The sequence below is a fragment of the Scyliorhinus canicula genome, chromosome 1 (assembly GCF_902713615.1).
Source record: "Scyliorhinus canicula chromosome 1, sScyCan1.1, whole genome shotgun sequence".
NCBI classification, from domain to species: domain Eukaryota; kingdom Metazoa; phylum Chordata; class Chondrichthyes; order Carcharhiniformes; family Scyliorhinidae; genus Scyliorhinus; species Scyliorhinus canicula.
Genome location: NC_052146.1, coordinates 82120361 through 82136140, shown reverse-complemented (window position 1 = coordinate 82136140; position 15780 = coordinate 82120361). Strand labels below are relative to the sequence as shown.

The window sequence follows — 15780 nt, the reverse complement described above, 5'->3', positions numbered from 1 at the left end:
CATCCTCTTAGCAACAGTAGTGAGGCAGACTCGCAACTGGGAATCCCAGCCTCTGTCTCTCACGAGGGACTCCACATTTTTCACTTTTGAAGATCTAGCCTTTGTATTCCCTCAGTGCTGCTCCAACTCAGACTGCCTCAATAACTGCACGCTTCCCAAGATTTAAATCTCATCTCATGAGACTATATTCCCCTTATTTTCTGAGTCTGCACTCTAGCCTCTACATACTTGTGCAATCGCAGCTCTTTAATAGATGGCTGGCATCACTGGGCTGGCCCTGCCTCTGAGTTTCACCAAACTCCAATCTCCCCAGCAGTCTCTTTCAGCATGGAGCCAGTGACTGTCTTCCACCTTCTCAGCTCCCCAGGACTTCTCCTGAGCCCTAACTGCACAGAGCTCTCAAACGTCTCCTGGGACGTCCCCTGAGCCCCTACAGCACTGAGCCAGCTAACAGGAACACATTTTCTGCCTGGAGCCTGCTCACGGCAGCAGTTTTTCCGCTAATGTCCTTTGTCCTGCCGTAGGCCATTCACTCCTCCAGCAAAAACACAGATAAATTGAATCCCTAGAACTTCCTTAAGCTTCACCCACCTTTATGATGATGTGGCCTTCCAAGACTCAATGAGTACTTTCTAAATCAATTGAAGCTTTAACTCTCAAAACAAAACAACTCCTTTGACTACATTTATTTGCCAGTTGTGTAGGCACACCCATCTCCAATTCTCCAGCTGGGTAAGCCCACCTACTGCATTTTGATCTTACCTTTCCAGCTGTTAACCCCTTAGGTCAACATGGCCCCAACCGTTTATGTGTAATAGTCTTCATGCTGCTTTGGTTGCATATCCCATTTTCAACAGTTAAACCTTTTTTTAAAAATAATTTTTATTGAGAAATTTTGATTTTATACAACATTGACGCACCTTAGTAAAATACCGAAAATAACAATAATATTAACAATCATATACATTCGCCCCATCCCCATGAACAACCCAGCATTTTAACAACAACGCAAATTAACACACTATAAAGTTACAGAATAAACACTACAATAATGCACCCCCCCCCCCCCCGGTTGCTGCTGCTATTGACCCAGTTACCTATCTCTGAGCCAGGAAGTCCAGAAAAGGCTGTCATCATTTATAGAACCCTTGTATTGATCCTCTCAGGGCAAATTTGACCTTTTCCAATTTTATAAATCCCGCCATGTCACTGATCCAGGTCTCCACGCTTGGGGGCCTTGCATCCTTCCATTGTAACAGAATCCTTCGACGGGCTACTAGGGACGCAAAGGCCAGGACACCGGCCTCTTTCGCCTCCTGCACTCCCGGCTCTACCGCAACTCCAAAAATCGCGAGTCCCCACCCTGGTTTGACCCTGGATCCAACCACCCTCGACACCGTCCCCGCCACCCCCTTCCAGAATTCTTCCAGTTAAACCTTAATCATCCCAGAACTAAACATTACCTCTAACAGGTTTCGACGAGCCATGAACTCGATATTTATAACATGTGTCTTTGGAGGTAGTCTTTGGAGACTCAGGAGATGAGTTACACTCTGCAGAAGCTTCAGCCTTGTTCTTGTAGCCAAAATATTTATAAGGCTAGTCCAGTTGAGTTTGGGACCATGGTGACTCGCAGGATGTTGATTGTGTGGGTTGAGCAATGATAGTGCGATTGAACTTCAGAGGCAAATGTCTGGGCTCTCTGGTCATTACTGAGGAACAACCCCAATGAGAACATCATGGCAGGGATCTGAACTGAATTTTGAAGCAATGTGTGTGGTATGGGCTTCCTGTAATGATGCTAGGTGGTGACAGGTGGCAGCACTATGGAGTCACTGGAACTTTGTGATAATTGTTTATCCGGATTTCTGTAACCGTTATCAATTATTCATTTGCAGTTAAATGCCTGTGAGACTGACTTTGATGCTGTGTCAATGATCCGTGGAGAACTCTTCTTTTTTAAATCCAAATATGTGTGGCGATTGAGAGACCGACACTTGCAGCCTGGTTACCCAGCACTGGCTTCCCGACACTGGTGGGGAATTCCTGACCACATCGATGCTGGATTTGAGGACTCAGCGGGGAACTTTTGGTTCTTCCAAGGTTCGATTTCCTTTCTGATCATTTAATATATTTAAAATCGCCCCTTCAATTTTTTAACCTTTGAACCCATTATCTTCTCCAAACCACCTCAGGGTGAGCTAATTAAAAAGACTACCTGTGTGAAATGGTGCACTTGTCCAGAGATACCAGTCAGTGGTGGGGCTGGAGGGGTCTATGGGTTAGTACTGGTCAGTGGTGGGACTGGAGGGGTTTATGGGTCAACACTGGTCAGTGGTGGGACTGGAGGGGTTTATGGGTCAACACTGGTCAGTGGTGGGACTGGACGGTTCTATGGGTTAGTACTGGTCAGTGGTGGGACTGGAGGGGTTTATGGGTCAACACTGGTCAGTGGTGGTACTGGATGGGTTTGTGGGTCAGTGATGGTACTGGAGGGTCAATGGGTCAGTACTGGTCAATATTGGGACTGGAGGGGTTTCCGGGTTAGTACTGGTGGTGGGACTGGAGGGGTTTATGGGTCAGTACTGGTCAGTGGTGGGGCTGGAGGGGTTTACGGGTCAGTACAGGTCAATGGTGTTACTGGATGGGTTTATGAGTCGGTGACGGTATTGGCGGGTCAATGGGTCAGTACTGGCCAGTATTGGGACTGGAGGGGTTTATGTGTCAGTACTGATCAGTGGTGGGACCCTCAGAGTGTCACCGACTCAGAGGTCATCAACTAAGAGCACCATAGCAGGGATCTGAACAGTCTTTCTCTAACTTTGCTGAAGCTATAGATATGATGTAAGATCTGTAGGCAGACTGAAAGGCGGAGATGGTAGAATAGTGGAAATGTCACTGGACTTGTGGCCATGATTAATGCTCTGGGGACATGCGTCCAAATCCCCCAAATTAAATAATTAATCATTCTAGAATGGAAAGTTAGTATCAGTAATAGTGACCATAAAACTATTGATTATCATGAAAACCCACCTGGTTCGCGAATGTGCTTTGTGAAGGAAATCTGCCATCCTTACCTGGTCTGGACTAAAATGCGGTTAACTCTGAACTCTTCTGAAGAGTAATTAGGATGGGCAACAAATGCTGGCATTGCCAGTGAAGCCCACATCTCCTGAATGGGCAAAAGTACACATATAATTCACCAAGGATATGCATATGGATGTTTGCTGTCTTTCCTTTTGGCATCGAGATGCATAAAATATATTCAGTTGCACAACTTCCTGTGCCTTTCGCTCTCTCTCTCTCTCATATAATAGCCTTTCACACCTTTTGTTCTCTCTGGGGACTGCCATTAGCACTCTTTCCCCGTGGTTCCCCGTGGTTTCTGGTGCTATTAGCACCCTATTTCCCTGGTTTCTTTTGCTATGACTCACCTTTCATTCTCACTCCACAGTATAAATATTTCCCACTTTCTCTGTCTTTAGATTTGGCAAAGGGTCATCTGGACTCGAAACGTTAGCTCTTTTCTCTCCCTACAGATGCTGCCAGACCTGCTGAGATTTTCCAGCGTTTCCAAAGGGGCCTCACGGTAGCATGGTGGTTAGCATCAATGCTTCACAGCTCCAGGGTCCCAGGTTCGATTCCCGGCTGGGTCACTGTCTGTGTGGAGTCTGCATGTCCTCCCCCTGTGTGCGTGGGTTTCCTCCGGGTGCTCCGGTTTCCTCCCACAGTCCAAAGATGTGCGGGTTAGGTGGATTGGCCATGCTAAATTGCCCGTAGTGTAAGGTTAATTGGGGGATTGTTGGGTTACGGGTATACGGGTTACGTGGGTTTAAGTAGGGTGATCATTGCTCGGCACAACATCGAGGGCCGAAGGGCCTGTTCTGTGCTGTACTGTTCTATGTTCTATGTTCTCTTTAAGCTCTCTCTCTCTCTCCTTTGCTCTCTCTCTCTCTCTCACTCTCTCTTTCTTAGTCGCTGGGTTGTAACATTGTTTTCTGTTGGTTGTTGGTGATCAGGAAGTCCTGAACTGACGGGATCAGCGGCGGGAAGAGGGCCTGTTGAACTTTGAGTGACTGGTTGGTTAAAGGGCTGCTTTGTGTGAGATAGGAAGGGTAGAGGTTGCTGGGGGTTTGGGGGGGGGGGGGGGGGGGGGAGGGGGGGTGGCGGAACCAGTTTCTTCCAGTGACTAGCTGCAGCTTAACACATCCCTGAGCAACAATGTCAGTATTCTCTCTCTCTCTGACTCTTTCCCTCTCTGCCTGTCTCTGTCTCCCTCTCTGTCTCTCTCTGTCTGTCTCTTTGGGTGAAATCTATCTGTCGCACTGCACCCAAAAAGCAGTGCAACCCAGCTAGTAGATGCCGGAAAATCCCACTTCCTGATGCTACCTGGCTTGCCGGGCTTTGCGAGATCTAACACAATCTTGCGACACATCACAATTTGTATGTAAGAATGAGACAGCTAGTCGGGCGACACAATGTCACAGTTGCTAGCACTGCTGCCTCACAGCGCCAGGGACAGGGTTCACTTTCGGTCTTGGGTGACTGTCTGTGTGGAGTTTGCATGTTCTCCCCGTGTCTGCGTGGGTTTCGTTCGGGTGCTCCAGTTTCCTCCCATAATCCAAAGGTGTGCAGGTTAGGTGGATTGGCTATGCTAAATTGGCCCTTGGTGAGGTTACGAGGATGGTATGGGGTTTGGGCCGAGGTAAGGTGCTGTTTCAGAGGGCCAATGCAGACTCAATAGTATGAATGGCCTCCTTCTGCACTGTAGGGATTCTATGATAATATGCATTCCCGAGATCTAACCAAGGAGTAGGATCTAACTCCCTCGCCTTGGAGACCTTGGGCAAGCCCTGTTCAGTGCTGATCTCCACAAATAGGGGCCAAACAGAACCAAGGTGCCCATGTGGCACTGACAGCTGGCAAGTTGACATTTTTCACATGGCGGGCATAGGACCAAGGGTGCCCTCCAGGGTCTATGGGTTCAGGACCACCTTGTATGTGAGTTGGGGCTTGGGGGAGTTCAGGGGTCATATGATGAAAAATGAAATGAAAATCGCTTATTGTCACGAGTAGGCTTCAATGAAGTTACTGTGAAAAGCCCCTAGTCACCACATTCCGGCGCCTGTCCGGGGAGGCTGGTACGGGTACGGGTATCAGGGGCTCAAGAGATTGGGACACCATTTGAAAACGGGGTCCCAATCTCTCACTGCACTGAGGTGTTCCGGTGAGCGGAGCTACTCAGTGCAGGAAACGGGACTAAGTGTGGTTCAGGCACATTCCCCGCTGTGGCCCCCCAGCTACCTGGATAGGCAATAGATAGTGTGGTGTTTCTCAGTGCTCCGAGCGCCAGGAAACACCTAGCTAATCGCACGCACTATGGGACTCTGCCCCCATTTGGCTAGATTGCACCCTCTGTCTCTGGCGTTCCCTCTCTCTCTCGCAGTCTCGCACTCTTTCTTGATCTCTCGGTCTCAAACTCTCTCTCGCTTGCTCTCTTGCATTCGCTCTGTCTCTCACTATCTCTCTTGCTCGCGCTCTCACTCTGTTGCTCTCCCTCTCTCGCTCGCTCACGCTCTCTCTCTCCCGCTCTCTCTAGCATTCTCTCTTTCGTTATTCCTTTCTTTCTTTCCTGTTCTTTATCTCTTTCATATTCTTTCCCTCCTTCCTTTCATCGTGTCTCTTACTGCTACACAATATTGTGCAGAGCACCGCACATCACAACTATTCTGGAGATTGTCATTGGCTGCTGCGAGTTTCCAGGCAAGTGAAGAACATTTTCAATTTGCCAATGACACATCTGTGAAACTTGCACGTGACATATTGCTACTGGGCTACTTGGTTCGATTCCTTTCAGATGTTACGGGGTAGCTTTGAAGAGCATCTAGTTTGTTTCCTTCAAACTGTTCCAAGTTCAAAGAGTTTGGAAAGCTAGAATCCCTCAGGATAAAGGCATCCTGGCAACTCCCCGGGAACCTGTTAAAAATCTGCCGAAACCTTTTCTTGTGGTTGAACAGCAGCTGCATGTTGGTGGAATGAACATTTAGAAATAATTTTGAATTCCCTCTGGCCACAGGAGAGGTGCGTGATGACAGGAAGATAGTCAATGTGGTACCATTATTCAAGAAGGAAGCAAGGATAAACCAGGAAACTACAAGCCAGTTAGTCTAACCTCAGCGGTGGGGAAACTATTGGCAGCGATTCAGAGAGACAGAATTATCCACATCTGGAGAGGCAGGGATTAATCATGAACAGTCAGCATGGTTTTGTTAAGGGGAGGTCATGTCTGACCAACTTGATTGAATTTTTCATAGAGGTGACCAGATATGTAGGTGAATGAAATGCATTTGACGTAGTCAAGGACTTCGGCAAGACTTTTGATAAGAGACTGATAGCGAAGGTAAGAGCCCATGGGATCCAAGGAAATTTGACAAATTGGATCCAGAATTGGCTGAGTGGCAGGAAGCAGAGGGCGATGGCCAAGGGGTGTTTTTCTGACTGGAAGCCTGTGTCCAGTGTTCAGGGATCAGTGTTGGGGTCCTTGCTGTTTGTGGTTTATACAAATGATTTAGATCTGAATGTAGGAGGGTTGATCAGTAAGTTTGCAAATGATACAAAAAGTGGTGGGGTGGCAATTAGTCTATTACAGGAGGATATAGATGAGCTGGTCAGATGGGTTGATCAGTGACAAATGGAATTCAATCCGGATAAGGGTGAGGTGATGCACTTGGGCAGGACAAAGAAGGCAAGGGAATACATTTCAAAACCCTGGGAAACACCGAGGATCGGAGGGACCTTGATGTGCATGTACTGCAGTCCCTTAAGGTAAGAAAGCAGGTTGATACAGTGGTTAAGAAGGCTTATGGTATACTTGCCTTTATTAGCCAAGGCATAGAGTTCAAGAGCAGGAAGATTAAACGGCAACTGTATAAAACGTTGGATTGACATTATAGGAGGGATGTGATAGTACTGGAAAGGATGCAGAGGAGATTTACCAGGATGTTGCTGGGACTGGAGAGTTTTAGTTATGAAGAGAGATTGGATAGACTTGGATTGTTTTGTTTGGAGTCTGAGGGGGGACATGATTGAGATGTATAAAACTATGAGAGGCATAGATAGAGTAAACAGGAAGAAACGATTCCCCTTGGCGATGGGTCAATGACCAGGGGGCGTAGATTTAAGGTACGGGTAGGAGGTTTAGAGGGGGTGTGAGGAAAAACCTTTTCACCCAGAGGGTGGTGGGAGTCTGGAACTTGCTACCTGAAAGGGTGGTGGGATTAGAGACCCTCAAATCATTTAAGTATTTAGATGAGCACTTGCAAACAAGGCTATGAGCCAAATGCTGGAAAAAGGGATTAGAATAGTTAGGTGGTTGTTTTTGACCGGCACAATAAAAGACAATAGCCTTTTCTGTGCTGTATGATTCTAAATGCTGCTGGTTAATCTGGTGGTGCCTGGATTGTCACATCTGTGCAGTTAGTCACATTCTGTAGTTATGGAAAGCTAAGGCACATAGCAATTCTGGTGCCACTTTATTTTTACTGTTGTCATCACAGAAGAAGTTAATGGTTAAACATAAACCATTTATTGGTAATCTATACATCTCCTAGGGTCTGCCATGCATGGGGGCTGTCTCTGAGCTGCCTCCTTACAAACTCTACCACACACAGTCTACCATCATGTGAATCTCTACATCATACTGTGGGCGGTTCTGCTCTCCAGTCCAACATTAACTGTTGCCCTGCCAGACGCCCCTACCAGCTACCAGCTCCTGCAGGTAACAGATCTTCCTCTAGGAGGCAGTTTGTTACCACTTGATGTGGTAACCTCAGGCTCCAGAACCACTACCCTTCTCAGAATTCAAGGAAACAGAACCTCTGTCTGTAACCCTGTTGGGGGCAATTACATCCCATTCCATATTGATCAGAGACAAGGCAAAAAGATTCAAAGTGTCAGTGATGGAACAGAACAGACTTTTGGGTCAGTGCTTGCAATGATGGAACAGTAGTGTCTCTATGGGTCACAATTGGTCAATAATGGGCAGGAACAATTATTCGAGAAATTATAAGTGGTCACATGGAAAAATGTGGGTTGATTAAGAAAAGCTAGCGTGGATTTCGAAAGGGGGAAATCATGTTAAACTAACTTGCTGGAGGTTTTTGAGGAGGTAACAGAAAGGGTCGATGCACCATAACAATTCTGTGATTGATTTAATTTGAGCTGCTCCTCAGGTGCCCATCCTTCCAACAAGCATTTTGAAACCCTCTCCCAGCTTTAGCAATTCTATCTGAGAGGATATTAGTCTCGGTCTTGTTAAGGTGTAACACTGCTGCCTCACGGCGCCGAGGTCCCAGGTTCGATCGCGGCTCTGGGTCACTGTCCGGGTGGAGTTTGCACATTTTCCCCGTGTTTGTATGGGTTTCACCCCCGCAACCCAAAACATGTGCAGGGTAGGTGGATCGGCCACGTTAAATTCAAGTCTACAAGATTCTTAAGGGGGAGGGTGAGCAACCAGAAGTCGTGGTCCAAATAGGCACCAACAATATAGCTAAGAAAAGGGATGAGGATCTAAAAAGTGATTTTAGGGAGTTAGGTTGGAAGCTAAAGAGCAGGACAAACAGAGCAGTAATCTCAGGATTGCTACCGGTGCCATGTGCTAGTGAGGCAAGGAACAGAGAGCGAGTGCAGCTGAACACGTGGCTACAGGTCTGGTGCAGGAGGGAAGGCTTCAGATATGTGGATCATTGGGATACCTTCTGGGGAAGGTGGGACCTGTACATGAAGGACGGATTGCACCTAAACTGGAGGGGCACCAATATCCTGGGTGGGAGGTTTGATAGAGCTCTTCGGGAGGGTTTAAACTAGTTTGGTAGGGGGATGGGAACCAGAGCTATGGATCAGAAGATAGGGTAGCTGTTGAACAGGCAGAAATAGTATGCAGCAAGTCTGTGAGGAAGGATAGACAGTTGATAGGGCAAAGTTGCACTCAGTGGAATGGGTTAAAGTGTGTCTGTTTCAATGCAAGGAGTGTCAGGAATAAGGGAGATGAACTTAGAGCATGGATCAGGTCTTGGATTTACCATGTTTTGGCCATTACAGAGACATGGATTTCACAGGGGCAGGAATGGTTGTTAGATGTTCCGCGGTTTAGATGTTTTCAAAAGAATAGGGAGGGAGGTAAAAGAGGAGGGGGAGTGGCACGGTTAATTAGGGAGTTCATCACAGCTGCAGAAAAGGAGGTAGTTGAGGAGGGTTTGTCTACTGAGACAGTCTGGGTGGAAGTCAGAAACAAGAAAGGAGCAGTCACTTTATGGGGAGTTTTCTATTGATCCCCCAATAGCAGCAGAGAGATAGAGGATTGGGCGGCAGATCTTCAAAAAGTGCAGAAGTAACAGAGTTGTTGTCATGGGTGACTTCAACTTCCCTAATATTGACTGGGGCCTCCTAAGTGCAAATGGTTTGGATGGAGCAGATTTTGTCAGGTGTGTACAGGAAGAATTCCTGACACAATATGTAGACAGGCCGACTAGGGGAGAGGCCATATTGGACTTGGTGCTCTGCAACGAACCAGGCCAGGTGTCAGATGTCTCGGTAGGAGACCATTCCGGTGACAGTAACCACAATTCCTTGACCTTAACCATAGTCCTGGAGAGGGATAGGAACACTCAGTATGGGAAGACAATTAATTGGGGAAGGGGAAATTATACTGCTATTAGACAGGAGCTCAGGAGCATAAAGTGGGAACAATTGTTCTTGGGGAAATGCACAACAGTAATGTGGGGATTGTTTCAGGAGCACTTGCTGCGAGTGCTGAATTATTTTGTCCCACTGAGACGAGGAAGGAATGGTAAGGTGAAGGGGCCTTGGATGACAAGAGAAGTGGAGCTTCTACTCAAGAGGAAGAAGGAAGCTTACGTAAGGTTGAGGAAGCAAGGATCTGACTCGGCTCTAGAGGGTTACAAGGTAGCCAGGAAGGAACTCAAAAGTGGACTGAGGAGAGCTAGAAGGGGGCATGAAAAAGCCCTGGCGGGAAGGATTAGGGAAAACCCCAAGGCGTTCTACACTTATGTGAGAAATAAGAGGATGATCAGAGTGAGAGTAGGGCCAATCAGGGATAGTGGAGGGAACTTATGTCTAGAGTCTGAGGAGATGGGGGAGGCCCTAATTGAATATTTTGCTTCAGTATTCACAAGAGAGAGGGATCTTGTTGCTCATGTGAACAATGTGAACCAGGTTAATAGGCTCGAACAGGCTGATATTAAGAAGGAGGATGTGCTGGAAAGTTTGAAAAGCATGAGGATAGATAAGTCCCTTGGGCCTGACGGGATATACCCTAGGTTACTACGGGAAGCGAAGGAGGAGATTGCTGCGCCATTGGTGATGATCTTTGCGTCCTCACTCTCCACTGGAATAGTACTGGATGATTGGAGGGAATAGGGAAATCCCTGGGAATTACAGACCCATCAGTCTTACGCCTGTGGTGAGCTAAATAGTGGAAAGGATTTTGAGAGATAGGAGCCGGGATTCTCCCCTACCCGGCGGGGCGGTGGGTCCCGGCGTGTTGGAGTGGCGTGAACCACTCTGGCGTCGGGCCGCCCCAAAGGTGCCGGCCAACGTAAGTCCGCACATGCGCCGGTGCGTCAGCGGTTGCTGACGTCATACCTGCGCATGTGCAGGGGAGGGGGTCTCTTCCGCCCCCACCATGGTGAAGACCATGGCGAAGGCGGAAGGAAAAGAGTGCCCCCACGGCACAGGCCCGCCCGCTGATCGGTGGGACCCGATCGCGGGCTAGGCCACCATGGGGGTACTCCCCGGGGTCAGATCGCCCCCCCCCCCCCCCAGGACCCCGGCGCCCACCCGCGCCGCCTGCTCCCGCCGGTCAGGTAGGTGGTTTAATCCACGCCGGCGGGAGAGGCTTGTTAGCGGCGGGACTTCGGCCCATCGCGGGCCGGAGAATCGCCGTGGGAAGCCCACCGACCGGCTGCAGGGCGCCCGCCGACTGACGCGGCGCGATTCCCGCCCCCGCCGAATCTCGGGTGCCAGAGAATTCGGGACACGGCGGGGGCAATCACTGCCCGTCTGCATCTCATGATATACATGAGTGGATATTATGACAGGAAGGATGTGGATGCTTTGGAGAGGGTACAGAGGAGATTTACCAGGATGCTGCCTGGACTAGAGGGGATGTCTTATGAAGAAAGGTTGAGGAAGCTAGGGCTTTTCTCACTGGAGCGAAGAAGGCAGAGAGGTGACTTGACAGAGGTGTACAAGGTGATGAGAGGCATGGATAGAGTGGATAGCCAGAGACTTTTCCCCAGGGTGGAAATGGCTGTCACGAGGGGACATAATTTTAAGGTGATTGGAGGAAGGTATAGGAGAGAGGTCAGAGGTTGGTTCTTTATACAGAGAGTGGTGGGTGCGTGGAATGCACTGCCAGCAGAGGTGGTGGAGTCAGAGTCATTAGGGACATTTAAGCGACTCTTAGACAGACACATGGACAACAGTAAATTGAAGGGGTGTAGGTTAGGTTAAGCATACAAAGTGGCAAAGATTAGTGGGAGACTAGAGGACTGGGGAATCTTTAGGGGGCAACAGAAAGCTACTAAAAAAGCTATAAAGAAGAGTAAGATAGATTATGAGAGTAAACTTGCTCAGAATATAAAAACAGATAGTAAAAGTTTCTAAAAATATATAAAACAAAAAAGAGTGGTTAAGGTAACTATTGGTCCTTTAGAGGATGAGAAGGGAGATTTAATAATAGGAGATGAGGAAATGGCTGAGGAACTGAACAGGTTTTTTTTGGGTTGGTTTTCACAGTGGAAGACACAAATAACATGCCAGTGACTGATAGAAATTAGGCTATGACAGGTGAGGACCTTGAGATGATTGTTATCACTAAAGAGGTAGTGATGGGCAAGCTAATGGGGCTAAAGGTAGACAAGTCTCCTGGCCCTGATGGAATGCATCCTAGAGTGCTAAAAGAGATGGCAAGGGAAATTGCAAATGCACTAGTGATAATTTACCAAAATGCACTAGACTCTGGGTGGTCCCGGTGGATTGGAAATTAGCAAACGTGACACCACTGTTTAAAAAAGGAGGTAGGCAGAAAGCGGGTAATTATAGGCCAGTGAGCTTAACTTCAGTCGTAGGGAAGATGCTGGCATCTATCATCAAGGAAGAAATAGTGAGGCATCAGGATGAAAATTCTCCCATTGGGAAAACGCAGCATGGGTTCATAAAGGGCAGGTCGTGCCTAACTAATTTGGTGGAATTTTTTGAGGATATTACCAGTGCGGTAGATAACGGGGAGCCAATGGATGTGGTATATCTGGATTTCCAGAAAGCCTTTGACAAGGTGCCACACAAAAGGTTGCTGCATGAGATAAAGATGCATGGCATTAAGGGTAAAGTAGTAGCATGGATAGAGGATTGGCTAATTAATAGAAAGCAAAGAGTGGGGATTAATGGGTGTTTCTCTGGTTGGCAATCAGTAGCTAGTGGTGTCCCTCAGGGATCAGTGTTGGGCCCACAATTGTTCACAATTTACATAGATGATTTGTAGTTGGGGACCAAGGGCAATGGGCGAGATTCTCCGCAAATGCGGAGTATCGTAAAGGCTGCCGTGGGACAGGCCGTGACCCACGGCAGCCTTCACGGCCACTTCCGGGGCCGATTCTCCCCCCCCCCGGGCAGGGCTAGGAGCGCGGCCCCGTGCGTCACGGCGGCGCGGCCTTGACGATGGTCGTCAAGGCAGCACGTCAAGCGTCACAGCGGCTGAGGCGGCCGATGACGTCAGCCGCGCCTGCGCAGGTTGGACAACGCCAACCCGCGCATGCGCAGTTGGCGTCTTTCTCCTCAGCCGCCCGGCAAGACGTGGCGGCTTGATCTTGCCGGGCAGCGGAGGGGAAAGAGTGTGTCTGTTTTGGATGCTGGCCCGACGATCGGTGGGCACCGATCGCGGGCCTGTCCCCTCCCGAGCAGAGTCTTGGTGCTCCCATGCCAATCGGGCCTCCAGATGCCCCAAACGGGCATCTGGCGCCCGTTTCACGACGGCAGCGAGCAGGTGTGTTTGCTGCCGTGGTGAAACGGGCATAAGGGCCAGCCACTCGGCCCATTGGCATCGGAGAATCGCCGCTCGCCGTAAAAAATGGCGAGCGGCGATTCGTGGCGTGGGTCGGCGTGGGGGGGGGGGATAGCGGGAGAGCATGAAAAATATCGGGAGGCCCTCCCGCTATTCTCCCACCCGGCGTGGGGGGCGGAGAATCGCGCCCAATGTGTCCAAGTTTGCAGACGACACTAAGATGGGTGGTAAAGCAAAAAGTGCAGAGGATACTGGAAGTCTGCAGAGAGATTTGGACAGGTTAAGTGAATGGGCTAGGGTCTGGCAGATGGAATACAATGTTGTCAAATGTGAGGTTATCCATTTTGGTAGGAATAACAGCAAAAGGGATTATTATTTAAATGATAAAATATTAAAACATGCTGCTGTGCAGAGAGATGCTGTTGTGCTAGTGCATGAGTCGCAAAAAGTTGGTTTACAGGTGCAACCGGTGATTAAGAAGGCAAATGGAATTTTGTCCTTCATTGCTAGAGGGATGGAGTTTAAGACTAGGGAGGTTATGCTGCAATTGTCTAAGATGTTAGTGAGGCCACACCTGGAGTATTGTGTTCAGTTTTGGTCTCCTTACCTGAGAAAAGACGTACAGGCACTGGAGAGTGTGCAGAGGAGATTCTCTAGGTTAATCCCAGAGCTGAAGGGGTTGGATTACGAGGAGAGGTTGAGTAGACTGGGACTGTACTCATTGGAATTTAGAAGGATGAGGGGGGATCTTATAGAAACATATAAAATTATGAAGGGAATAGATAGGATAGATGCGGGCAGGTTGTTTCCACTGGCAGGTGAAAGCAGAACGAGGGGGCATAACCTCAAAATAAGGGGAAGTAGATTTAGGACTGAGTTTAGGAGGAACTTCTTCACCCAAAGGGTTGTGAATCTATGGAATTTCTTGCCCAGTGAAGCATTTGAGGCTCCTTCATTAAATGTTTTTAAGATAAAGATAGATAGTTTTTTGAAGAATAAAAGGATTAAGGGTTATGGTGTTCGGGCCGGGAAGTGGAGCTGAGTCCACAAAAGATCAGCCATGATCTCATTGAATGGCGGAGCAGGCCCGAGGGGCCAGATGGCCTACTCCTGCTCCTAGTTCTTATGTTCTTATCTTAGATTAGAATAAATGGTCAGCACAACATCGCGGGCTGAAGGGCCTGTACTGTGCTGTACTGTTTTGTGTTCTATGTAAATTGCCCTTAATTGGAAAAAATGAATTGGGTACTCAAGATTTATTTTTAATAAAGGTGTAACACATCCATTTTGTATAAGTCCCACCTTCCCCAGGACCAGTCCCAATGCCTCAGAAATCTGATGCTCTCCCTCCTGCACCAATTTTCCAGCCACATGTTCAATTGATCAATGGTCATATTCCTATGCTCATAAACATTTGGCACTGAGAATAATCCTGTGATTACTGTTCTTTAATTTCTTTCCTGCTTTTTAGTTTCCGTCTTAACTCCCTAAAGTCTGCTTTCAGCATCTCATCCCTCTTCATGCCTAAGTCGTTGGTCACAATGTGGGAAATGACCTCTGGCTGTTCACCGTCCCTCAGAAGAATGTCCTGCAGTCACTCTGTGGCCTCCATGACCTGGCTGCAGAAATGCCAGTCTGATCCCCTTGAATCCCCACCAGTAGTTCTATCCCACTCTTCCTTCCCGCCTGTACAGCTGAGGTGTTGTGGGCTTGATTTTATTTTTGGATTAGTGTTTAATTCGCTGCCACTTCTCTTCGAGGAAATCCTAAATTGAAGAAGTTCTGTTCTTCTCTCTGACAGGATTTCTGCTTGTCTCTTCTATCCTGTTCACCCATTTTTTATTCCTCTTCTCGTGTTTGGTCAGGAATCTACCAAAACCTACATCTCCTTCCTCACTGGATTCAAACTGAAATCCCACCTTTCATACTCGGGGTCCTCGCAGGATTACAGGTATCTCTGGTATATTCAACAATCATCAAACTGCCGTTGTCACAACACCCTGAGATCCACACTTGAAGGGTAGTAAGTTTCACCAACTCCTGGGTACCAGCATCCCTCTGGAACCTTCTTCCCCTCCACTTCCTTCTAACTTCATCCCTTCTTTTAATCAAACTTTACTACATATTCATCATAACCTCCAAACTTCCACTCTCTGATCCTAAATGAATTTCATTGGAAAAGGCCTCATCTTCATTCCCTTATTCCCCATTCTCTGCTCTTCTTCCATCACACCCACATTCCTGCTCACTCCTTTGGCCAGGGCTCCTTGCCCTGATCAGCAGACCCTTTCATCCAGCTTCAGTGTTCTCTCTCAATCTGTACAACTCTCGCCTCTTATCCTCTTTTGACCTTTTCATTAAGAACTGCCGGCATGACATTGACTGTCTCAATTTGTCTGGACCCCTCACCCACTCTAATCTATCTCCATCTCAATTTGCTGCCACTCCGTTCACTCAGGACCAACCCTGACATCATTATCAAACCCGCTGACAAGGATGATGCTGTTGTTGTCTGATGTACTGACCTTTAACTAGCAAATACCGAATGTCAACTCTCCAACACTTTTTTTTAAATTTAGAGTACCCAATTATTTTTTTCTCCAACACTTTTTGATAAATTTAGAGTACCCAATTCATTTTTTTCCAATTAAGGGGCAATTTAGCGTGGCCAATCCACCTACCTTGTACATCTTTGTGTT

General features: G+C 47.9%; 1 protein-coding gene across 1 annotated transcript in view; it reads left to right on the top strand.

Moving 5' to 3' along the window:
• Positions 1–15780, top strand: part of mmp11a (matrix metallopeptidase 11a) — a 121620-nt gene that overhangs the window by 96668 nt on the left and 9172 nt on the right. The window contains exon 6 of the mRNA XM_038794163.1: positions 1899–2103. Within this exon, the coding sequence (XP_038650091.1) occupies positions 1899–2103 (205 nt within the window). The remainder of the gene's footprint in view (positions 1–1898; positions 2104–15780) is intronic.